General features: G+C 44.8%; 9 protein-coding genes across 10 annotated transcripts; 3 read left to right on the forward strand and 6 right to left on the reverse strand.

Moving 5' to 3' along the window:
• The first annotated feature begins 80 nt into the window (after positions 1-80).
• On the forward strand, positions 81-2,724 carry LOC111604512 (lysophospholipid acyltransferase 5). The gene is made up of 4 exons (XM_023322608.2): positions 81-295; positions 680-786; positions 846-1,876; positions 1,936-2,724. The coding sequence occupies exons 2-4, from the start codon at positions 708-710 to the stop codon at positions 2,245-2,247; spliced, it is 1,422 nt and encodes a 473-aa protein (XP_023178376.1). The 5' UTR covers positions 81-295; positions 680-707; the 3' UTR covers positions 2,248-2,724.
• A 204-nt stretch (positions 2,725-2,928) lies between these two features.
• LOC111604511 (ruvB-like helicase 2) lies at positions 2,929-4,622 on the reverse strand. Its single transcript, XM_023322607.2, has one exon. It carries the CDS (start codon positions 4,452-4,454, stop codon positions 3,003-3,005), a length of 1,452 nt encoding a protein of 483 aa, XP_023178375.1. The 5' UTR covers positions 4,455-4,622; the 3' UTR covers positions 2,929-3,002.
• A 205-nt stretch (positions 4,623-4,827) lies between these two features.
• On the reverse strand, positions 4,828-11,998 carry LOC111604517 (collagen alpha-2(IV) chain). The gene is made up of 9 exons (XM_030225714.1): positions 11,939-11,998; positions 10,734-10,868; positions 10,388-10,467; positions 10,224-10,327; positions 9,993-10,160; positions 6,681-9,929; positions 6,074-6,626; positions 5,881-6,006; positions 4,828-5,822 (listed from the first exon to the last, which is right to left on the reverse strand). The coding sequence occupies exons 2-9, from the start codon at positions 10,803-10,805 to the stop codon at positions 5,012-5,014; spliced, it is 5,163 nt and encodes a 1,720-aa protein (XP_030081574.1). The 5' UTR covers positions 10,806-10,868; positions 11,939-11,998; the 3' UTR covers positions 4,828-5,011.
• Positions 11,999-13,235: 1,237 nt separating this feature from the next.
• LOC111604519 (transmembrane protein 19) lies at positions 13,236-14,945 on the forward strand. Its single transcript, XM_023322616.2, has 2 exons — positions 13,236-13,442; positions 13,503-14,945. Exons 1-2 carry the CDS (start codon positions 13,328-13,330, stop codon positions 14,384-14,386), a joined length of 999 nt encoding a protein of 332 aa, XP_023178384.1. The 5' UTR covers positions 13,236-13,327; the 3' UTR covers positions 14,387-14,945.
• A 5-nt stretch (positions 14,946-14,950) lies between these two features.
• Positions 14,951-16,092, reverse strand: LOC111604547. The gene is made up of 3 exons (XM_023322646.2): positions 16,035-16,092; positions 15,502-15,976; positions 14,951-15,441 (listed from the first exon to the last, which is right to left on the reverse strand). Exons 1-3 carry the CDS (start codon positions 16,090-16,092, stop codon positions 14,979-14,981), a joined length of 996 nt encoding a protein of 331 aa, XP_023178414.2. The 3' UTR covers positions 14,951-14,978.
• Positions 16,093-17,088: 996 nt separating this feature from the next.
• LOC111604522 lies at positions 17,089-18,997 on the reverse strand. 2 transcript variants are annotated; one of them, XM_023322619.2, is made up of 3 exons: positions 18,435-18,997; positions 18,163-18,369; positions 17,089-18,101 (listed from the first exon to the last, which is right to left on the reverse strand). In XM_023322619.2, the coding sequence occupies exons 2-3, from the start codon at positions 18,191-18,193 to the stop codon at positions 17,089-17,091; spliced, it is 1,044 nt and encodes a 347-aa protein (XP_023178387.1). In that variant the 5' UTR covers positions 18,194-18,369; positions 18,435-18,997. The 2 variants fall into 2 exon arrangements, with proteins under 2 accessions (XP_023178387.1, XP_023178386.1); XM_023322618.2 differs by having other exon boundaries at positions 18,163-18,997.
• A 1,227-nt stretch (positions 18,998-20,224) lies between these two features.
• Positions 20,225-21,061, forward strand: LOC111604546 (nuclear polyadenylated RNA-binding protein 3). Its single transcript, XM_023322645.2, has 3 exons — positions 20,225-20,252; positions 20,325-20,611; positions 20,669-21,061. Exons 1-3 carry the CDS (start codon positions 20,225-20,227, stop codon positions 21,059-21,061), a joined length of 708 nt encoding a protein of 235 aa, XP_023178413.2.
• Positions 21,062-21,163: 102 nt separating this feature from the next.
• LOC111604545 lies at positions 21,164-22,007 on the reverse strand. The gene is made up of 2 exons (XM_023322644.2): positions 21,585-22,007; positions 21,164-21,487 (listed from the first exon to the last, which is right to left on the reverse strand). Exons 1-2 carry the CDS (start codon positions 22,005-22,007, stop codon positions 21,164-21,166), a joined length of 747 nt encoding a protein of 248 aa, XP_023178412.1.
• Positions 22,008-22,102: 95 nt separating this feature from the next.
• LOC111604544 lies at positions 22,103-22,525 on the reverse strand. The gene has a single exon (XM_023322642.1). It carries the CDS (start codon positions 22,523-22,525, stop codon positions 22,103-22,105), a length of 423 nt encoding a protein of 140 aa, XP_023178410.1.
• Positions 22,526-23,143: the final 618 nt, after the last annotated feature.

Genomic DNA, 23,143 nt, shown 5'->3' on the forward strand with positions numbered 1-23,143 from the left:
AGATAATGGGTAATTGGAAATTGAACTAAAATTGTAGTCGGTGAACTAGTTATTGTTATCGAACTATTAATATCGACGAAAAACCAGCTGTTGAGACATAACGTAACGGCGTATGTTTGTTTTATTTAATCTATTTGGCATAGCACCTTTTAAACCCTTTTCGAAAATATGTGAAGTGATAAATATCTGCGAAAATTTAATCATTCGGTTTGTGAAGTTATATAAAAACACGCTTAATGAATTGACCTGCTGTTACGTAAATTAACTGTACTTGAGAACTAAATATATTTATAAGGTAACAACTATAACGTTCTAAAGGTTACTATTCAAGTGGTCTTAACCGTTGAGATATATTTTTGATTGCCTTGCTCAATCAATACAAATGAAATATTAAGCATATGGCCTGCTTATCAGCTTTGCATTTCCAAATTTCGTCATGACCCAGTGGCGGGACTGACGCGATGACGTTGACCCTGATTTACTTCGCATCGCTGGGCGCAGCTAATTTAGTCGTTTAATGCTGATTCAGACAACAAATTAGCTGCTCGTTTCATAGTTGAAACAGTGATAATGAGAAACGTGCGTAAATCAGTGCACATTGAACCGCAACATATGTTCTGATAAGGCTTCCTTCGATCTACAAAACATTTTTACTGATAAGGCTTCCTTTGATCCACAGCACAACAGCAGTAACAACAACTACAACAATGGAACTTACCGAAACGCTGGCCCTCAAGTTTGGCGTGCCCGTTGAAGCCTTTCGCCTTATACTCACACTGATAGCTGGTAATATGATTTAAATTTGACTGTCACATGCCTCTAAATAACCAATTTAAATCATTTAGGTTATCCGATTGCAGCGATTTATCGTAAGGTGATTGTTAACATAGAAACCAAAGCGTTGCATCACCTGTTTTTCGCCTTTTGTGGTCTTAGTTTATGTTATTTCAATTATGGCAAGGACACATATCATTCGCTTTTGGCTATTAGCGTCACCTTCGTGCTGGTTAATCTGATGCGCGGTGCTCCGCATTTGCTGATAGGCATTAACTTCGTCTTTCACATGAGCTATTTGCTGCTGGGCTATTACTTTACGGCCAGCAACGAGTACGATATCTTGTGGACCATGCCACATTGCATATTGACGTTGCGCATGATTGGCTTTGGTTTTGATGTGGCCGATGGATTGAAGCCCGCGGATCAGCTATCGAAAGAACAGAAGGAGACGGCGTTGCGAGATCTACCCTCATTTCTTCAGTTATTGGCGTATGCTTACTTTCCCAGTGGCTTCTTGGTTGGACCTCAGTTTCCTTATCGACGATACCAGAGGTTCACAAATGGCGAATTTCTGGAGCACGCGGGCTGTGTGGACGCCGGCCTTCAGCGTCTAGGCATGGGTGTACTCTACCTTATTGTTTGTCAAGTTGGATTATCCTACCTACCGGATAACTATTTCTTGACACCGGAATTTGTACAAGTGAACTTCATCAAGCGCATCTTTTTACTGGGCTTTTGGGCCAAGTTCACTCTGTACAAATACATTGCATGCTGGCTATTCGCAGAGGGAGCTCTTATGTGCATTGGTTTCACGTACAAGGGCAAAGATGCACAGGGGCAGCCGGATTGGTTTGGTTGCACCAATGTAAAGCTAATGCTGCTCGAGACCGGCAATACCATGGAACACTATGTGCAGAGCTTCAATGTGAATACCAATCAATGGGTCGCTCAATATATATTCAAGCGTCTCAAGTTCCTCAACAATAGGAATATTAGCTACGCGGCTGCTTTGAGTTTTCTAGCCGTTTGGCATGGCTATCACAGTGGCTATTACATGGCATTCGTTATGGAGTATATGATTGTCAGCACTGAAAAACAAGTGAGTAATTGATGCATATATAGATACAGCTTTTAAGTTAAATATTTTCCATTGAACAGATCGAACGAGTTTACACTAGGGAAGTGCTGCCCAAATACGGCGAAACGTTAAACAATTCTATGATCTATAAAATACTTAATTTCGTGGCCCTAAAATCTTACAACATCGTCTACATGGGCTGGTGTCTGACCTCATTTGTTTTTCTCAAATACGAACGTTGGATCAAAGTCTATGCCGCAGTTAACTACTTTGGTTTCATATACATGATCATATGGGCTTGCATGTTCCGTGGCTATCGTTTTTTGGTTGGCAAAGAGTCTCGGAATGTTGAATCTACTGCAGCAGTAACTGGAAAGCAATCCACATATTAGTGGGTCAACAATACGTGAACCTGTATGCGTTCAGCAAAGCTTCTTTCGTTTAAAATTGATATCAAGACGTTACCAAATAATCATATTTTACTCTATTATATATATAGATTGTAAATGATTAAATGCGATAAGGAAACGAGGCGTGGCGTAAACGTTTAGCTGTTTTCAATCGTTCATAACATAAAGCAATGTCTAGTCAGTGAAAAATAGTTGAGTTGCTCTATGAACGCGCAAGTGCAAAAAGGCACCGAGACTTATCCAACTATAAAGACAATTTTATACGATTAATAAGTAAATACAAATATATATTTTGATATGCTCAGAAACTGTATAAGAGATAAAGAAATACACGGAAAGTGTAAATTTCAATAAAATGAAAGCAATGAAATCAGATAGAGATAAGTTCATTAACATTTCCTTGATCCTTGTAAATATTGTAGAATCAAGGCTTTTAAACTATATCGTAGTTAGTTTTTAACACTGTATAACGCAATTGGTTATATCAAAACATTAATAAACTTCTTGCTTGATTCACCTAACGAGATTGAACTTGTCTTTCAAGTAGAGATACCTAATAGACCAGCAGCGGACACCCTAAGATTGGAGGCTGCAATCAAAAATCTACCAGCCCAACATTCCGTAATAAAAAATCCATTTAACTTTAGAGCTACAATGCATTTTGTAAACATATTTATTGGGAAGTCGGAAGGTAATTATGATGAGAATGTATGAGAATTGTTCCGGGCAATTGCAGACTAATGTTCCATGGGCTGTGCATCGCCATCACCGGTGTCCACACGACGCTTGGCTCCTCCGCCAGCGCCAGTGGCTGTAGTCTCCTCTTCAAGCTCATTGATCTCGCTGAACATGTAATCATCCTGATACTCCTTTAATATTTTGCTGGAGCGGTTCTCATCCAGGAACAGGGAATATACCTTTTTAACGTCCTCTGTGTTCACTTCGGTAGCTTTGCGGCGGCGACAAACCAAATTGGCCGTGGTTATCAATTGTATAGCGTAGCGGAGGCTGGTGTCGGTGGCGATGCGAGTTAGAATAGTCAGGGCATCGGGATGCATGATGCAGTCCTCCTCCTCGCAGCGTATCTTCAGTATCTCCTTGACCTCCTTTTCGGTATATGGAACGGTGCGTATGATAATCATGCGATCCAGCAGATCAATGGGTATGCCATGTGGACTGCGATAATTGGTGCCGCGAATGCGCGTTATACCGCGATTGGTAGCCATAACCACGACCGGTGCCATATCGGATTCCAAGGCACGATTGAGATACGAGAAACACTCGATGTCCAGCATATGCACCTCGTCAATGAAGAGGACACCTGGATTGATTTCGGCTTTGCCCTCCTCGCGCCATTCCAGCACCTTGTTGTTAATCTGATCGCGCACCTCCTGCTTGATCTCTCCAGTATCACCCGAGAACAAGGCTAAAAAGCCATGGGTGCGACTGTTGATGACATCGATCTCGTGGAGCGTAACAGTGTGCACCACTTCCTTACGCTTCTGGAGCTCCCCTTCGGGGCACTGGACAAAGCGTGTCTGTGCACCAGTAGCATCGTAATCACGTGCACGTGTGAAGCTTCGTCCCAGCTTGTTCACCTTGCCAGAGGCTTTGTCTATAGTGATGACATCGCCGGCCTGAATCTTCTCTTTCATAAAGCATTCGATGATCTTGTTGCCCAAATCGTAGTTCGTTTCCATTTCAGTGGTTTTTAGCGTCACTTTGCCCACCTTTTGCCCAGTGCCGGTGGCTGGACGTTCAATTTGTATTTCGACCACTTCGCCCTCTATGATCTCCGTCTCCTCTTTGATGCGCACTCCAATGCTCTTGCGCAGTGCCTGTGATAGAGCTTCAGTTTTGCTCATCTCCAAAGAGTAGATCTCTGAGCCAGACATACTGGTAAACGGTGTCTCAGTGCCCAGCGCCTGGGCCATGCCCACAGCAATGGCTGTTTTACCAGTGCTTGGCTCACCGGCAAGCAAAATGCAACGTCCGGCGATTTTTCCTTCTCGAACCATTTGTACTACAACGCCAGCGGCACGGCGAGCATCCTTCTGGCCCACCATACCCTGCGACACGGCACGAGCCTCCAGTACATCGTCCAAACCAAGGCCGCGAATGTGCGAATGGGCGCCAATGCGCTCGATGCGTGTTATGTCGCGTACTTCGATTTTCTCAGCTTCGCCCATGATTTGCAGTTTCTTCAACTCACTTTCAGTGATATATATAATTACTTAGGCTTCTCGTCGACAAATGATTCGACTTGTTTAGAAGAAATCAACAAATTGAACGAATATTTGATATTTAGTTGCTCAGCAACACAAAACAAATTGCCGGCTCGATAATTTTGACATGTGTTTTACTATCGATTCAAAACCTATCGCATAAGTCTGACTACAATACAATAGTTTGATATCGATATTTATTTGTTTTGTTAATACATTCGATAAACTTAAGAAGAATAATTTCGAATTTGAAGATAATTCAAACTGCTCTAATAAAGAAAATGAAATGGATTAATTTAGGTGTTTCAACGAACATTTCACGGCAGTGTGTGGTTTTTATTATTATTATTATTAAATATTAATTACATTTTGAATTTGTGTACGAAGTATGAAATGAGAGTAAAACTCTAATATTATTAGCAAAAACTTAAATGCTTAACAAAGTGCGGCAAATACAAACAGGTTAGTGGTTAGCTTTAGCTGATTAGAATTTGAGCCCCATTGAATTGTTGATGGCATCCTTAGCACTTGCCATTCGACGGCGTCTTGGGACGACAGATTTTACTACGTCCATTTGCGCCGTGAACAATATTACAGGTGAAGGTAAAGTAGCCGCACGTCGACGATTTCGTATAGTATGTGGATTGGAAGTTTTTGTTCTCCTGGGGCGGGTTCTTTGAGTTGTCCATGCTGCCAGTCACTGACTTGGTGACTGTTACATAGCTGTCAGGTGCACGTGGCTTGTGAGCGGCTCCATTGGATGACTTGGCATCCACATCCTCCAGACTGATATCAACCTTTTTATCAGTGCTGTGCAGCTCCAGGGCTTTGGTGTGGAACTTCTTCTCCACATTGACTGTACCACGGAAGCCACTGGGCACGTCTTCGGTGGTGGTGCGTATCGGATATGTGTTCACGCGTCCATTTTGATTTTGCACCACACGATACTGGCCTCCGTTCGGGTTGGCCACCACCGCCTGTTGCTTCTGAGTGGGTGACGATTGCATATAGGTCAGTGGAGCAGGTGCAGATGAAGTCAGTGGGCCAGGCGCTTGGTCTTTGACTGGGCTAGCAGCTGAGGGATTCTCTTCAAGTTTCACAGGTTTTTCATTGTAATAATCTTCCTCTTCGTATTCATCATATGGCTCGTCGTCATCCTCTGATTCCTCATCCTCGGCTAGCGTAGGATGTGTCTCGCCCTCCTTATTGGTTTCCCCTTTGTCAGCCTCTTCTTTGCTAGTCTTTGAAGACTTCAACTGAATTTCGGGTAATCTATCTGATTCGGGAGCAACGGCTGGGCCACTGAAGACTGCGTCAACGCGATCCGTAACCCTGGATATAATAACTTTAAGTTCATATTTTATTCTTGGGTATCATATCAAATAATTACGCATTTCCAGTGTTTCCAAACTGACTGATGGTGTTAAAGAGCTCCCTATTCTGTTCGCGATACGTGGCCACCTGTTCCTTGGTTCCCGATGCAGATTGAGCAGCGCCATGGTAGGACACTCCAAAGCTACAAAGTTTAAAGTAAAAAAATCGAAAAACGTACACGAAGAAGTCTGTATTTCGATAGGGCTTACCTGGATGTGCCGTGTATCTGGGACTGACTTTGACCCGAGTGACTGCCGGATTGAGCTGACGCTTGTCCACCGCCTGCTGTATTCACTTGGGTATTATCCTGACCAGGACGGAAGCCGATTTGTGCTTGCGATGAAGTCTGACCAGGTCCGCTCGATTGTGCATCAGCCAGACCGCCCTTATCATTGGCTTGGACTTCACTCTGGCTCTGGTGTATGATACCTCCGCTTTGGGATGAAGCCTTAGTACCACCATCCTTGCCATTAAGTTGTACTTGAGCTTGGGACTGAGATGGACCTCCGGAGCCCTGAGATTGACTCATTGCTCCATCCGCATTGCCTGTCACCTGAGCACTTGCAGCACGATCGGCATCAGATGTCATTGCGCTTGCACTGAATGAACTGCCCTTACTGTAGCTGCCAGACACTTGTGTTTTAGCAGTACCTCCATTCTTTTTGCCTTGAGCGCTAGCTGATGCTTGGCCATCACCAATAGCCGACTCTGCCTGTGAGAAGGCATCATCGGCAGCGCCAGTGCCAACAGCTCCAGGGACGCCTGTAGGACATAAGTGTTAGCAAATAGTTTGGGCTCTTGTTAACTATTATTTACCAATACCACCGCCAGGGACAATGGCTGTTCCTACATCTGTGTAACGTCCGGGAGTACCAATTTGCCCAGCTCCAATTCCAGGTTGAGTTACGTAGCCACCGACTCCGGGCTGGCCCACAATTTGAGTGCCAGTTCCAGGCTGACCTGCTCCTCCTCCAATGCCTGGCTGACCGCCCCCTATTCCAGGCTGACCTCCGCCTATTCCAGACTGACCTCCGCCTACTCCAGGCTGACCTCCTACGCCGGGTTGAATTCCGTACCCAGCAATTCCGGGCTGAGTTACATAACCAGTCTGACCTCCGCTAATTCCAGGCTGTCCAGCAACACCTCCGATTCCGGGTTGGCCTCCTGCTCCTGGCTGAGTTACGTATCCAACTTGACCCCCTCCGGTCTGACTACCTCCGATTCCGGGCTGACCACTAATACCTGTGCCGGACTGAATATTACCTATTCCAGGCTGACCAGCAATTTGGCTTCCAATTCCAGGCTGACCTCCGCCTATTCCAGGCTGTCCCACAAAGCCTTGTGGAGGTCCGTATCCAGGCTGGCCGCCACCGATTCCGGGCTGTCCGCCAACGCCAGGCTGAGTTCTGTATCCGGGCTGTCCACCAACTCCAGGCTGTACTCCATATCCGGGCTGACCACCACCGATTCCGGGTTGTTGACCAACTCCTGGCTGAGTTCCGATTCCTGGTTGTCCTCCAATTCCAGGCTGTGTTTCATATCCAAGTTGACCTCCTCCAATTCCAGGCTGTCCTCCTACTCCAGGCTGAGCTCCGGTAATTCCAGGTTGGCCGACGCCAGCCCCGATTTGCCCACCAGTTCCAGGCTGAGTAACGTATCCCGGTCGACTACTAGTATAGCCTGTCTGTCCACCAACACCAGGTTGGGTAGTATAGCCTCCTACAATGCCTGGCTGCCCTGCTCCGCCAATACCGGCTTGGCCTCCTACGCCCGGCTGAGAAACGTATCCAGGCTGTCCACCACCAATTCCTTGCTGTCCAGCTCCAGGTTGGCTTCCATATCCAGGCTGAGTTTGGTACCCAGGCTGAGTGCTGTATCCAGGTTGCCCGCCAATTCCTGACTGGCCTCCCACTCCAGGTTGAGCTCCATATCCTGTTTGTCTTCCATATGTTGGCTGACCACCGCCTATTCCTTGCTGGCCACCAATTGCAGGCTGAGCTACGTAGCCTGGTTGACCACCACCCACTCCGGGCTGCGTTCCGTATCCGTACTGACCACCGCCAATTCCTGTTTGTACTCCAGCTCCAGGCTGAGTTCCATATCCAGGCTGACCACCACCAATTCCAATTTGTCCACCTACTCCAGGCTGTGCTCCATATCCGGGCTGACCACCGCCTATACCTGGTTGTCCCCAAGCTCCAGGCTGAGTTCCATATCCAGGTTGACCACCACCGATTCCAATTTGTCCACCTACTCCAGGTTGTATTCCATAGCCAGGCTGAACACCACCAATTCCGGGTTGTCCACCAACTCCAGGCTGTGTTCCGTATCCGGGTTGACCACCACCGGGCTGCCCGCCACCTGCAGGCTGAGTTCCGTATCCGGGCTGACCACCACCGATTCCAGGTTGACCACCACCGATTCCAAGTTGACCCCCACCGATTCCGGGTTGTCCGCTAGCTCCTTGCTGAGTTCCGTATCCGGGTTGACCACCACCGATTCCAGGTTGACCACCACCGATTCCGGGTTGTCCGCCACCTCCAGGCTGGGTTCCGTATCCGGGTTGACCACCACCGATTCCGGGCTGACCACCACCGATTCCGGGCTGACCACCACCGATTCCGGGTTGTCCGCTAGCTCCTTGCTGAGTTGCGTATCCGGGTTGACCAACACCAAATCCGGGCTGTCCGCCACCTCCGGGTTGAGTGACATATCCGGGTTGACCACCACCGATTCCGGGCTGACCACCACCGATTCCGGGCTGACCACCACCGATTCCAGGCTGACCACCACCGATTCCGGGTTGTCCGCTAGCTCCTTGCTGAGTTGCGTATCCGGGTTGACCACCACCAAATCCGGGCTGTCCGCCACCTCCGGGTTGAGTGACATATCCGGGTTGACCACCACCGATTCCGGGCTGACCACCACCGATTCCGGGCTGACCACCACCGATTCCAGGCTGACCACCACCGATTCCGGGTTGTCCGCCAGCTCCTTGCTGAGTTGCATATCCGGGTTGACCACCACCAAATCCGGGCTGTCCGCCACCTCCGGGTTGAGTGACATATCCGGGTTGACCACCACCGATTCCGGGCTGACCACCACCGATTCCAGGCTGACCACCACCGATTCCAGGCTGACCACCACCGATTCCGGGATGTCCGCCAGCTCCTTGCTGAGTTGCGTATCCGGGTTGACCACCACCAAATCCGGGCTGTCCGCCACCTCCGGGTTGAGTGACATATCCGGGTTGACCACCACCGATTCCGGGCTGACCACCACCGATTCCAGGCTGACCACCACCGATTCCGGGTTGTCCGCCAGCTCCTTGCTGAGTTGCGTATCCGGGCTGACCACCACCGATTCCGGGCTGACCACCACCGATTCCAGGCTGACCCCCACCGATTCCGGGTTGTCCGCCAGCTCCTTGCTGAGTTGCGTATCCGGGTTGACCACCACCGATTCCGGGCTGACCACCACCGATTCCAGGTTGACCACCACTGATTCCAGGTTGACCCCCACCGATTCCGGGTTGTCCGCCAGCTCCTTGCTGAGTTGCGTATCCGGGCTGACCACCACCGATTCCGGGCTGACCACCACCGATTCCGGGCTGACCACCACCGATTCCGGGCTGACCACCACCGATTCCAGGTTGACCCCCACCGATTCCGGGTTGTCCGCCAGCTCCTTGCTGAGTTCCGTATCCGGGTTGACCACCACCGATTCCAGGTTGACCACCACCGATTCCAGGTTGACCCCCACCGATTCCAGGCTGACCACCGCCTATTCCGGGCTGTCCGCCAATTCCGGGCTGACCTCTACCGGCTCCGGGCTGACTTCCACCGATTCCGGGCTGACCAGACTGAAACACTCCACTACCAGGCTTAGTTATGACTCCCGCTCCAGGTAGACTGCCACCTACCCCAGGTTGGCCAAATTGATTGTAAGCTCCAGGCTGCGTACCATAGCCTGGTTGGCCACCGATTCCTGCCTGCCCCCCAGTTCCAGGTTGGGCTCCATAGCCTGGTTGACCGCCTCCTATTCCTGGCTGTCTTCCAGCTCCACCTGCTTATAATGAATTGATTGTTTCTTTATATATTCATTTGATTGTGCAAAATAATTAGTCACCTGGTAGATTTATAATGGCATCGGGTCTACCGACACGACCACCAGCTACACTGGGGCCACTTGGGTATAGGTTAGAGCCTGCTGAGTAGTCCGTACGATATCCGGTGCAGTCACTGCAATCTCCAGCAGAGAACTGGCTTTGCGCTTGACCCATGCCATGGGAACCGGCTAAAAAATGCATTCTGTTAATCAGCGAGATCGGAAAATATATTTCCGCTGCATGCGACTTACAAACAGTTGAACGCGATCCACCCTCATTGGCCTCCGCTTCCGCTTTGCCATCCTCCTCGGGCTTACCAAAGTTTAAGTACTGAGACTGTGTTTGTCCTCGGACACTAGAGATATTATTAATTCAGTCAGATCCACCATTTAGTATTGGTTTTTCAGCTACTTACTAGCCTCTGCCGCTTCTCTTAGTGCGCTCTAATTCAGTCAGGGGATTCAGCTCCGCATCATCATCCACAGATGATTGATCCTGTCGTAAAATAATTAATTTTGATTAATTAAGTTCAATGCTAATGTCAGGCTAATCTAAAATCTAAGCTCAGTTTGTGACTAAAACTGACCTTGGTCACAAGTCTACCAACGCTTCGGCTCTTATCTCTTCTAATTTGGGCCGAGTTCATGTGCATTGAACTACTCTACTTTCCCTCTCTCTCTCTCTCTCTCTCTCTCGCTCACTCAATTGTCACATACTCGCATAAACTTAAATCGATTTCATTAACAAATTTTGACACTTACAATAGCCGCTCCATTTGTGTAGGCTATAAACAGCAACACGCCTAGCAGCATGCCCCAACGAAAGGGCAACATTTCAATAAATCTAATTTGAATCCAATTGGAACGCGTGCTCGAAGTGCTCGACAGACAGCAAAACTGTGAATTGAAATTGAAACGTATTATCAACACATTTACTTGTTCGTATACACATATGTATATATATATTTATATTTTATTATAATTTTTATTTATTTTATTAGTTCTCGGTTTTTCCTTCAAGTGCGGATCGTTGCTCTGCTCAGTATCTGCCACAAGGGGTTATCACCAAAGACACTTTTTTCAAATCAGCACGCAAATGCCAAAAATAATAAAAAAAACGTAGACTTCATGTATTTAAATTATAAAACTATATTTGTTCTTGGACTCAATTATAGTTTTTGATATGATGTAATAACATGTGCTGGCAAATATGAATATAGTTGATTGATAGGTATTAATATATTTATTTTTATATATTTAAGTTTCATATCTGATAAGAATTTGTATATTTTATAAAATGTATTACAAAATATATTGTGAAATATATTAATAAAATATATTATACACTCAAACACTTTCACTTTCATTTCAAAAATTTCTTGTAAATACATTTTCAGAATTTTTTAATTCACTTTTATATAATTTCCAAGTAAGTAAATATTTTTATAAAAATTGTTAAAAATCTCTTCGCTTAAGAATTTTTTTTTAATATCCATAATCAATTTTTGAAACTACATTTTGTTATGAAATATGAGTTAATATGGTGAAATATAATATATAAATATTCTTATATATTTATTTATATTTCATATATATATTTGATTTTCACAAGTTTTATAATACATATTGTCCACTCAAACACTTCCACTTTTATTTCAAAAATAACCTCACAAAATATTTTCACTTTTATTCCTCTTTTAAAATAAACTGAAAATTCTTTTAAATAATATTCATAATGATTTATCTGATATCCTGCTCAGTAATTTGTATAGATGGGAAAGAGTTTAATCCTTCATGTGCTTTTATATTTAGGCTTATCCTTGACACAATTGAGCTGCACTGATAATATCTTTGGACTTGAAGCTGTTTGCACTTGTCTTTGTATGTATTACACTTGTTGGCAGATATCCTTGATAAGAGTTACATAAGTATTCCAAAAGTTTGTTTCTTTACTGGAGCACACATACTTCTTCGCCTTGCGTATTTAGGATCCAAATGAAAGTTCCGATCTGCAGCCGAACGCGACAACTGCTGGATTGCGAATAACGTAACGCTGTTGGAGCATGGAGACGTAAAGTTCTCGAGCTCTGGCTCAATTCATTGAAAGCCAAGCAATTTCAAATACATTTGCATGGGAGCAGCAGCAACAGCATGAATATTTATTGAGGATTCACACATAGAGCTCTGCCTTATCGCACATATGTCTATACATTCAGACGCAGAGATACAGAGACGAAGCACTTAGAGCTGACTGTGTGCTGTGCGGCGTTGTGTGTGTGCATCGTCGCCATTCATTTGAGTCCATTTTATCAACACTTTGATCGTGTCAATCGATCACTTCGTTTCGGGGCGCCCCATTGAATGCGTCTGCGTTGCAACATCGTCGCCAATGGGGGAGACTTTTGACCCATTTTAGGCAAATGTGCGGCCATTTATTAGCATATAAAGATACTCAATTGTGTGTATCTTACTTCCATTATCAAGTGTGTGTGTTTGCGAGTGTGTGTATCCCATCACCGCCCCTTCCCCATGCCAGGCTGGCTCATTAAATATGCATGTGGTCTCTCTATGTTGCAATTGTCGAACCAACTCAACGATCGCGTTCTGTGCTTTGTTTTGGATTGTCTTCAATGTGTTTTAGCGGAAGCAATTTGCGCTTGATAACCTCTGCGATTCCTTGAAAGCCTCGTCATATCTATAAATAAAGCTCTGCCACACCAATGCTAAGCTTATCTGTGACCAAAACACAAAAAAAAAAACTAGAATATAAATTGTTTAACATTTATTTATTTCTTTGAACTATAGACGAAGTATTGAACTGTACATAAATTTAAAAGGCTTGATGAGTTTGTTTCAAGGGTAGCAATATTTTTAATTGAAACGCGCTCAGAGAGCCGAAACAACCTAGTTTGATAAGATCAACTAGAAGCAAACTTTTCATTAATAACTAATTGCCTAGGCCTATTGAAATAAATTTGCATGCACCCAAAAAAAATCTATTGAGAGCATCTATCAATGAAAATGGAATGTGTTTTTTCTTTATTTTGTCAAGCATAAGCTTGAAGTGTCAGTTATTTATTTTTGTTTACATTTACATACATACATACACTGCAAACATGTACATATATTTCTTTCGAAGTAAAATCAGAATTTTTGAGTCTCTTTTTGGCGCTTCAATTCAAATGGCTGTATGTTACTGATTCACCCTGTGCTATGTCCATTTAATACTAACATAATGTTTTTAGTATTTTTTAAATATTTCGCCTTAGCCACACTAATAACAAACTGGTCTGTTTTTTGTTTACGTTTGAAAAGAAAGTATAAGTTGTAGAAAATATATTTTTTATTTGAACACAATGGCCAACGGCGACTGGATGCCTTTGATATTTTGTGGCCTCTCAGTGCCCATCTCCATATTCATGTGGCTGGGCAACGTGGCATTCTCTAAATTTTGGAGCTACGATTATGAAGGTAAAGATTGAATTACTGCATTACCTGATAAGACGCCGACTCAACTCGATTTATTAATAGAGCCGTTGGTCATATCACCGACTCGTTGGTTGTTTTCCACATTGGCGCCACTGGCACTGATGACAATTGCGCTGCGTCGCCGCTCCGTGAGCAAATCTGGTGCCGCACTAGGAGTGGTCGTCGCCTTCACGCTGTCCATAGCAAGTCACCCGTTCTTCGCTAGTCTGGTGGTGTTCTTCTTTAGCTCGTCGCGTGCGACCAAGTTTCGGGCGCAGCTAAAACGTCGATTCGAGAACGACTTCAAGGATGGCGAAGGACAACGGAATTGGGTGCAGGTCCTATGCAACGGTGGCATGGCCACGCAGCTGGCATTGCTCTATTTGATTGACTGTGGCAGCGGGGAGCGTGCCATTGATTTCGCCAGGGAGTACCGATCGAGCTGGCTAAGCATTGCTGTGATGAGCTCCTTTGCCTGCTGCAACGGAGACACCTGGAGCAGCGAACTGGGCAGTGTGCTCTCCACACGCGACCCCATCTCGATTATCAGCTGGCGTCGTGTGCCACGTGGCACTAATGGAGGTATTTCGCTTGTAGGCGTCGTGGTCAGCCTGTTGGGCGGCTTGCTCGTTGGCTTTGCTTACTATGTCACTGTGCGCTATACAGTTGAGGCCAAGATGTTGCTTGTTAGTCCGCCACAGTGGCCCATCATCTTGTTTGGTGGCATAGCGGGTCTCTGTGGCTCGCTGCTGGACTCTGTGCTGGGCGGATTACTGCAATTCTCTGGCATAAACGAGAAGGGTAAGATAGTGGATACACCTGGCAAAGGAGTGCGTCATGTGAGCGGGCTACGCATACTCGATAATCACAGCGTTAATCTCATCTCGACAATTGTCATTGGAGTTACGATGCCTCTGTTAGCTCTCAAATTTTGGCCCGTGCGCTAGACTCCGTGGTGCTCTCACTCAAAACTGATTCCTATTTTCATATTGCTAACAAGCTATAAGCAATTCAGCTGACTTTTGTATGTAAGGCAAACGATAGACTCGACTCGACACAACGACTGGGGCAACTGCGACGAGTATACTCAAGAGAACTGACATTCATATAATAACTAAAGTTTTCCATAATTTTCATGTTTGTAAGAGCTAAGGCTAGAAATACAGTCGGCCTTAGGTTCATCGAATCATCGAACATATCAGATATCAGACAGCATAAAGTAATTGTTATATTAATATGTAAAAATAATAACTTCAGGTGTATCAAGGATACGTACCATTTCGAAACATACCTGACTCAAAGTTAACAAAGCTAAAATCTAATTCTAAATTCTAGTTGAACATTTTATAGACTATTTTGTTCTTCAGATTGAAATGTTTTGGATTTTGGGTTTCGTAGTTCAACTACTTTAAAGACTTGTATCTTCCTTTGTGCTAATAATGTGCTCTGTGAAACATCCCACTGACCTTGTTAAACTTCTTAAGAACATTTCGAATACACCTTCAAAGATTGTTGATGTGACTAATATAGAATCATTTATTAATGCCTTTGAGTTTTATTGATCCTCCTCAGCTTTTGCATCTCTATGCTGCGCAATAAGTTTTGAGAAAGTGCACGCAGCGCCTCGTTCGAGGGCGGAGCCATGCCCGGCGCTGGCTTGGCGAAGCCTATGGAGAACTTGATCATAAGATCACCAATGGGCGAGTTGACGAACTGCGAGCCGGTTGAGATCGTTTTGAAGATGATGCGACGCTTGTGCTGGTAGATTTGTGGATCATGTGGCAACATGTTGCTAGAGCTGAGATTGGGCTTCGCTTGTGGTCGAGGCTTGTTGGATGCAACTGGCGCTGCTGTCGTCGTTGAGGGTAGCTCTGTTTGATTCGCCGGCGTTGTGGTTGTCAATTTTGTTTGCTGGCTTGCCTTGGAGCGTGTTGTTCTTGGCATCTGTGTGGTGGTACGTCTGCGTTGAGGACGAATACGTATGGTGGTGCTAGGGCTGGGGCTGGTGCTGGTGGTGGTGCTGGTGCTGGTAGTGCTGCTTGGCGATTGTGTGGAGCTTGGCAGCAGTGGTGCCTGATAGCCAACATCGGGCAGCTCCTCGCCAGCTGCTGCTGCATCTGGCTTGTCTACATTGCCCAGACCCTCCTCCAGCTCTGGCGCAATCTCGTCTACGTAATCCTCATCCGCATCGGCAGCATTGCTTGTGGTAAAGATTGGCTTGTTGGGCGGCTGTTGAACGCGCTGTCGCTTCGTCTTCTCATCCTCATAGATGGGCACATCGGGTCCAGTTGACGCCAGCACTTGCTCCATTTGCTTTTGCAGTATTTCATAGAGCGGCGTATTCTGCTCATCGTCTAACAAGTCAACAGGATCACTGGGCACAAACTGATTGTTGACATATGCGCTACGTCCATCCAAGTCTTCATCGAGATCTAAAATATCCTGATCCTGTTTTTGAGCACGGGACTCAACGTTAGGTTGATCTGTCGCCGCATGGCTTTCGGCATCAATAGGCGCCGCTTCACTGTTGAGGAACACTGAAAGAGGCAAGTTTCGGGATGTTAATACCTGCTGTTCTGGGCAGACTTTACTCACCTGCACTAAGGAGTAGCAGCAGCTTTAAGAATTTGAGTCTGTCGGTTCTGTTTGCCATTGCAGTCGCTTGGCTACTGTGTACAGTGGGTGCATTTCTTGGATCTTTTATAGGTCGGCCGAGGGACAACCTGCTGATGTAACGATCTCTATGTTGTTTCTTTGTGATCTGATATATGTTTAACTGTCAATCAACTCGTTTAGAACTTCCATAGAACTTGTTTGACAGTTCAATGAACCGAACACCTATGCAGATGTGCCCAAATGCATTTATGCATTTTTTTTTCAAGGGTCTATGTAGTTAAACCGCCCACATTTCATCAGTTAACGGTTGATAAAAGTTTTCTTAGAGCTTTTATTGTTTTGGGAAAATACAAATGGAATTACAGCTTTCTTTTACTTAATGAATAGATATACAAATATTTTTAAATTTTAGCTTTTCATTTAAATTAGATTAAGTCTGTAACTCAATTTGAAAGTTACAAAAAATGTTTATATATATTTAAAATTATCTTTCATTAGATTTCACTAAGGCAATCTAAGCTCTAAAAGATATTTGAGCGCTTTTTAAATATCAAAATATTTATTAGAGATTTTAGATATATTATTATTATTTTTAGTTTTGAATATATTTCAGAAGAAACACATTTGGGGAATTGTTTATATTTATAGTTTTATATATTTATATATATCTTAGAACAAACAAAGAAGCAATGCTCCTCTATTTGTATTTATAGCAGTCTCAAATTCATTTTAATTTTAATTTTATTTATTTATCAGACTGCCCTCGCATTTCCAAAGGCATTTTTTTAAGTTTTTTAAAAATATATTTTCCTTGTTTTTTATTTTTATTTTTTATATTTTAATGTTATTTATTTCTTTATCTTTTAATTCTTTTAAGCCACCCTCGTGCTTGGCACGCTTACAATAAAATGCATATAAGAATTGTTGTTTAATATTTTTTTTATAATTTGTATTTAAATGTTTTTTAATTTTAAGTATTTATATTTAATACTAAAATAAATAAATTTTAATTTTAATTTGAAGTAGCATTTTCTTAAGAGACCACATATTTTAGTTTATCCTTGTCGGACTTGGGCTTGGCCTGTTCCGTGATTGGCTCTGCAGGCGTGGCAGTTTTCTTGACCTCGATTTTAACCTGTTCCGCAGCTGCGGGTAAGGAACTGGGGATTTGAGGGACTGCAGCTGCAGCTGCTGGCTTAGCAGCTTGCTGCATTTGGGCTTCAGTCAGCTTAACGGGAATTGGGGGTAGAGCAATGGCTTCCACAGGCTTCGGATCTGTCACAGCCAATGGCGTGGGAACGGGAACAGGGTCTACGAGCACTTGCAATGGCAACGCAATGGGCTCTACTTTCTGCGGTTTGTTCTTATTGCCTTTCTTATCCTGATTCTTTTGCTCCTCGCTACTTTCATTGCTTTCCTTGCTCTCCTTGCTGTCCTTGTTGTCCTTTTTCTCTCTGTTGGCATTGCTCTCACTGTTGACTTCAGTTTCAGCAGCTGTTGAATTGTCACGGAAGTAGGGCGAGCATCTGAATTTCTTGTCTGTGTAGGCCGTTTCCTTGGGATACATTTGCTGGCACTGATCGTAGGGCAGATCGGTCCACAGGCCATGCGTACGACACTTGGCCACATTCAGCTTGCATTTGTTGTAGAAGACGGCCACCTCGCTGGCTGTACGGCCACAGATGGGCTCATAGGCATCCGTGCAGTCGTCGTCGCACAGATAGCCCTGGCTTAGGGAGTTGGCAGCGCTGTTGATGGCAGCCGAGTTGCTGGCCATCTGGCAGTCAGTCTTGGTTGGCTCACAGGCGAACCAGGCAATGGGTATGGCCAGGTAGGGCGGACTTTTACGTTTGCCATCAGCGCCCGTAAAGGGCGCATAAGTGCGTTTCATAAAGTAGGAATGCTCCTCAGTGGCCACTTGGGTCTTGGCACCATCCAAATCCGACGAGGTGTAGTACTTCACCTTGGACTTATGAGAGTCGTCGCCCTTGTGCTTGCGACGTCTTGCCTCAGTGCCGGCAGGTGCCACCAGCAGCAGAGCGGCCACTGCAATGGACAAATTAAGATTTCGATGCCGAACTACCTGGAAATGTTTGGCACAACTTACCTACGATGCAGGCAGCCTGATATGGTCTCATCTTTATTTAGCTGTGTGTCTGTGTGTGTGTTGCTGGAACGATCTTAACGGTTGCTCGCTTTGACTATCACTGATCGCTTCTTCTACTGTGTGGCCTCTTAAGTATCATAGCGTTGGGCTGCCGCTCAGCTGTGCGGGGAGTTCTGTTTCTTTTCCTTTACCGGTTTTCTTGGTAATCTAAAAAATGAGAATAAGTTGAAGCTGTATTTTCTTCTGTTTCTGTTTGTCTGCATGGAAAGTACGCAAAGCTGAAATTTTGGTGAAATTTTTTATGCAAACTCATGTGGTCTCCATTTATCAGCGCATGCCCGTATACCCTTTTTGGCTTCTTCGTTGACGAGCATCTAGAATGTTGTTGAATGCTGTTGGACTCGAACTGGTTATCTGTTTATCACCTTACAGCCACCAGGCCTGGTCCCCGCCCACCCGTTCGGAGCGCAGCGGCTACCACAGCGAAAGCCGGTTCCGGAATTGGGTCAATCCGAAAGGTTTACTGATCTTGTTTTACGGCCAGCAGACAATTCTTTTCGCCTTAGGAGCTCATCGTGCGTTCAAGTATCTGACTATTTACTTCAAATTAACATCCAATCATGCTGCTTGCTTGTTATCAACATCTAAAATTCTGTTATTGTTGCACTGATTCGACTCGCTCTTCTGCTTCCAATTTCTGTTCACTGTTTATATGATTATTGTGATAATTATTGTGAGCAATGTTTATATTGTGGAAAAAAGTTGAGCTCTTATCGTTGAATCTCTGTTTCTTGACCCAGTTGCGATTGATGGAGAAACCATAGCAGACTGAGACTCCTTTCTATAAGTCATTTTTTATATATTGTTATATTCTTATGTGAAATATTTATAAATTATATATCATAAAATTAAAAATGAAATTTTAGAACACATAAAATGTAGCTTGAGAGCTTAAGAAATTAATCAGATGATTTAAAACAATTAACTTAATTCATATACATATATATAATATATCATTTTATATATAATATATATCATTTTTATTCATAAATGCATTGATAATTAAGTAAAAAATATATATATGTATAATATTTGAATAATCAATAATCACTAACAAAAATCTGCAAGGCAGATTTTGTTGATCAATTGCTTTCTCCATATTAGAGTGAATCACTATTGATTGCTTTCATTGTTATCAGATGCATTTGATTTCCAAATTAAGATCTATGGAAAAGTTTTTGAGATGCATTAGAAAGTTCAAAATGCGATTGTGTGGGAGAAATGGACTTAATTATTGCATAATTAGGCACGGCCTGTGGCAGGGGCAGAGGCAGATGCAGAGGCAAAGCATTGACTGATAGTTCAAACGAAACTTAATCAGTCAATTAGGTGCGTCATGCTTTTGTTGTACAGCAACAAGAAAACTCTTTTAAATTGTAAACATACATATTTGCATATGCCCATAACAGCAACAACAACAGCAGCAGTAAGTCTGCCTCGTAACGCCCGCAACTGGCAAATGGCTGTTAATGCCTAAGCCAAATAGACGAGAGATGGCCAAAAGTTTTGAGCATAAATCAACAAATTTATGAAAGAAGTGACCAGAAACCGAGTTTTGAATAAATGATTTCGGTTTCTTTTGTGTTGCGTAGAGGAAGAAAAATAAAATGAACGAGCTGAACAAAAACAAAATAAAGCACAAAAAAAACCAAAACAAAAACAAAATAAAAGAAGAAAGAAAGAGCGCTGAGAGCTTGCTGCAGTAAAAACGTTGGCTTGACTGCTGGTCTGGCTCTGAGACCGGAGACCAGAGACCAGAGACCAGCGAATAGCGACTCCCCCCCAGTACAAAAATGAGCTTGCCCGCTCGCCAGCCTGGCCGAGGCCTGGCCTTATGCATACTTTCATTTTAGAGACAAAACCGCAGCCGTCGCATGGCTATAAAAAGCGAAAGCAAAGCGCTGGATTCGCTCATAAAGACCGCAAAACTGCAAAAGTCAACTGCGCCCCGTTCCCGTGCCCGTACCATACCATAAGGATTAGCCCAAAACAAGCAGCAAATATGGCTAAGCACATTTACATGACACTGGGTAAGTAGCAGGTAGTAGCAGTAGAATAACAGCTTTAATGTACGGATTTGTATTATCCACACCCACACACAGCTGCACTGCTCGTCTTGATCATTGCTGTGAATGCGGCACCCGCGCAAGTGGAGTATGATTTAGTGGGAGAAAGTGATTTGCCAGCTCTAAATAAAGCTGAGGAGGCGCAAAACTCTAGCGCGGAGAGCGACGAGGAGGATGATGACGATGATGAGGATGAGGCACAGAAGCAGCAGAATGATGATGATGATGAAGACGACGATGACGATAATGAGGAAAGGTTTATCAGACGCAGACGTCGTGAGGCTGTTGAGGAACAACCAGCCAAGGCAACAGCTGAAGTTCCAGTTGCGCCCGCTCCTGCTGAAGCCGCGGCACCCGCTGAAGTAACTGAGGCTGTTGAGGCTGCTGAGAGCGCCACCACAATTCCAACCACAAGCTCAGTGACAACGACGCGTAAGCCCGTGCTCGTCCTAATACGTGATGCGCTCAAAAAGGTTACCACCGGCCTGCCCACCGAGCAGGTGGCTAACAATGCCTTGCAGTACTTCCAGCTGTTTGAGCATTTCATACAGCAAACCATCGAACAGGTCATTGATGCCGCCGCCGACGATGAGGAGGAGACTCCCGCAGCTGTCGCGCCTGCCACAGCAACAACTGCCACGGAGGAGGACAAAATACCCGAGACGCCTGAGACGCAGCCCGAAAAGCCAATCGAGTTGGCTGCTCCAGCTCCAGCTCCAGTGGAAAATCTTGTCAAGCCCGCAGAGCCAGCAGCTGTCAGCAATGCAGTCTAGTTACTAAGCCCCAATCACATACCTCAACTATTTATTTCAACTATTTATTGTTAGCCATAAGGTTTGCAAATACACAAAATGTTTTTTACAAAAAAAAACCCTTTAGTTCTCAATGCTCGTAGAGCTGGGATTTTCGTAGAGGTCCGAGTCGATGTGCTCCTTCAGCGCTTGAATCTTGCTGCGGCTCTGGCTGCGATGTCGATTGGTCGTACGCCTCTTGGGCGGCTCAATTTGTTCCAGCAAGCGATTGAAGTATGAGTTGGGCGATTTGGTGGACGGACTCTTCTTGTGCCCTGAAGTGCGCCGCTGCAGCTGCAGTTCCTGATCGCCAACGAGCAAGCTAAGCGGCATTTGGCCTGAGGTATTGATGTAGATGGGTATGGTGATGTAGATGGGTGAGCCAGGAAGAGAGTCAGGCTTGGACTCCTGAACATTGATGGAAATAAGTTGAATTGATTAAGTAACAGAAAGAGGCCATGAATGAGTCGAGTTTTTCGAGTTGTTAATGTCTAGCGTCAGTTACCTGTGGCCTGATTAACTGCGTCTGGGGTTTCGTTGCATCAGCTTGTGGCATATTAGACTCTAGCAGAGCTATAGTTGTGTCCGTCTCTGGCGCTTTCAGCCGCTTAAGGAAATGCAAGGGATTGGCGTCATGGCTTAAGCTATTGAACTCATCCTCTGTCAGAGCAGGCAGACGATCATTATGAAAATTGTAATCGTGATCCTCCTCGCTGGCAGCTAAATTGATCTTGGTTTTGGCTGTGGAGCTGCTGTTGGGCTTTTGGGTTGTGCTCGCTCGACTGGCTTCCAGCAAAGTCTTCAGCTTAAGCGCCTCTGCAGTGTCAAGTGGATTGGCAGCCTCTTGGGCCACACAGAGCGTGCTGCAGAGCAGCACAGCTGAAAGGGTCAAAATAGTTGTGAAGACGTAAACTAATTTAAATGCCATATTTTATTTGATAAAATATTACAATCTAGAATGCCTAAAAGTAACTTAAGCTAATGCCCAGCCCTAGCCTAAACCACATGAACAGTTCAACTACTCTAGAGCGCCGTTCGCTTGCCATTGAGCACGACGTCTGTGAGTCCCAGCTCCTGGAACTGTTCGAGGCGCTCAACTTGGTTGCACAGCCGCTTCTTGAACTGCACCTCGCGACTGAGCATCTTGAGATCGTCGACGCTGCACATCTTGTTATAGCTGCACATATTCTTGGCTATTAGCTCGGCGGTCAACATGATCTTGGCGCGGGACAGACGCAGGTATGAGTAGTTCGTACTCGATCGACGTAACTCCTGGCGGTACAGGAACAGCCGATAGTCGAAGCTAATGTTGCCCGTTGACATCTTGAGTCGCTTTTTAGTATGTCTCTTCAGCTTATCCTGCTGCTGTTTGGTCTTGGAGTTGTGCTTTTTGAGCTGTTTGCGTCGCTTCTTTTCCGCTCTCTGTTCCGGGTTGTGGCTGCTCATCTTTCACTGTTGACAGTTTGACGTTTCTTGCGCGTTTAGTGTCAGGACTTGCAGCCGTTTTTCTTTTATACTATGCAGGTAGCCGCCTAGCCAGGTAGTGCATCTCATTAGCGCATGTGCTCGGGCGCGTGTAGCGATCATAAAGAACGCTTCCAGGCTTTTCATTCGGAATATTTTCCACAAAGATTGTCTGGGTATTTCCTTAGTTCATTTATGGCTTTATGACTGGGACCCCGCCGGCTGTGTCCAGTCTTAAGCCTTAATTACGGCTACCAACTAAGCGCCGAAATTGGAAATCTGTTCATGTCGCGACTTTTGGGTTCTGTGGCGTTTTGGGTTTTGGGTTTTGGGTTTGGGTTTGGGTTTTCGCGAAAAACATTCGAGCTCAATTTTCCTGGAATTTGTGGATGATTCTAACAAACTCATTTATAGCAATAGCCAATGCTGGCCTTGTCCCCATTTCGGTTTCTGAGTATTTGATCGACTGAAGTCGTTTGGCTTTGGAAATTTCTAGTGTGTTTAGCGACCTTAAATTGTTGAAGCATTGCAACTAATTTTCAATTAATTTTAATTGAAAATTCTTATATACAATCTATTATGGGCTAAACTATCTAGTTG

Source organism: Drosophila hydei, unplaced genomic scaffold (assembly GCF_003285905.1).
Source record: "Drosophila hydei strain 15085-1641.00,03,60 unplaced genomic scaffold, DhydRS2 tig00000001-arrow-pilon, whole genome shotgun sequence".
Taxonomy (NCBI): Eukaryota; Metazoa; Arthropoda; class Insecta; order Diptera; family Drosophilidae; genus Drosophila; species Drosophila hydei.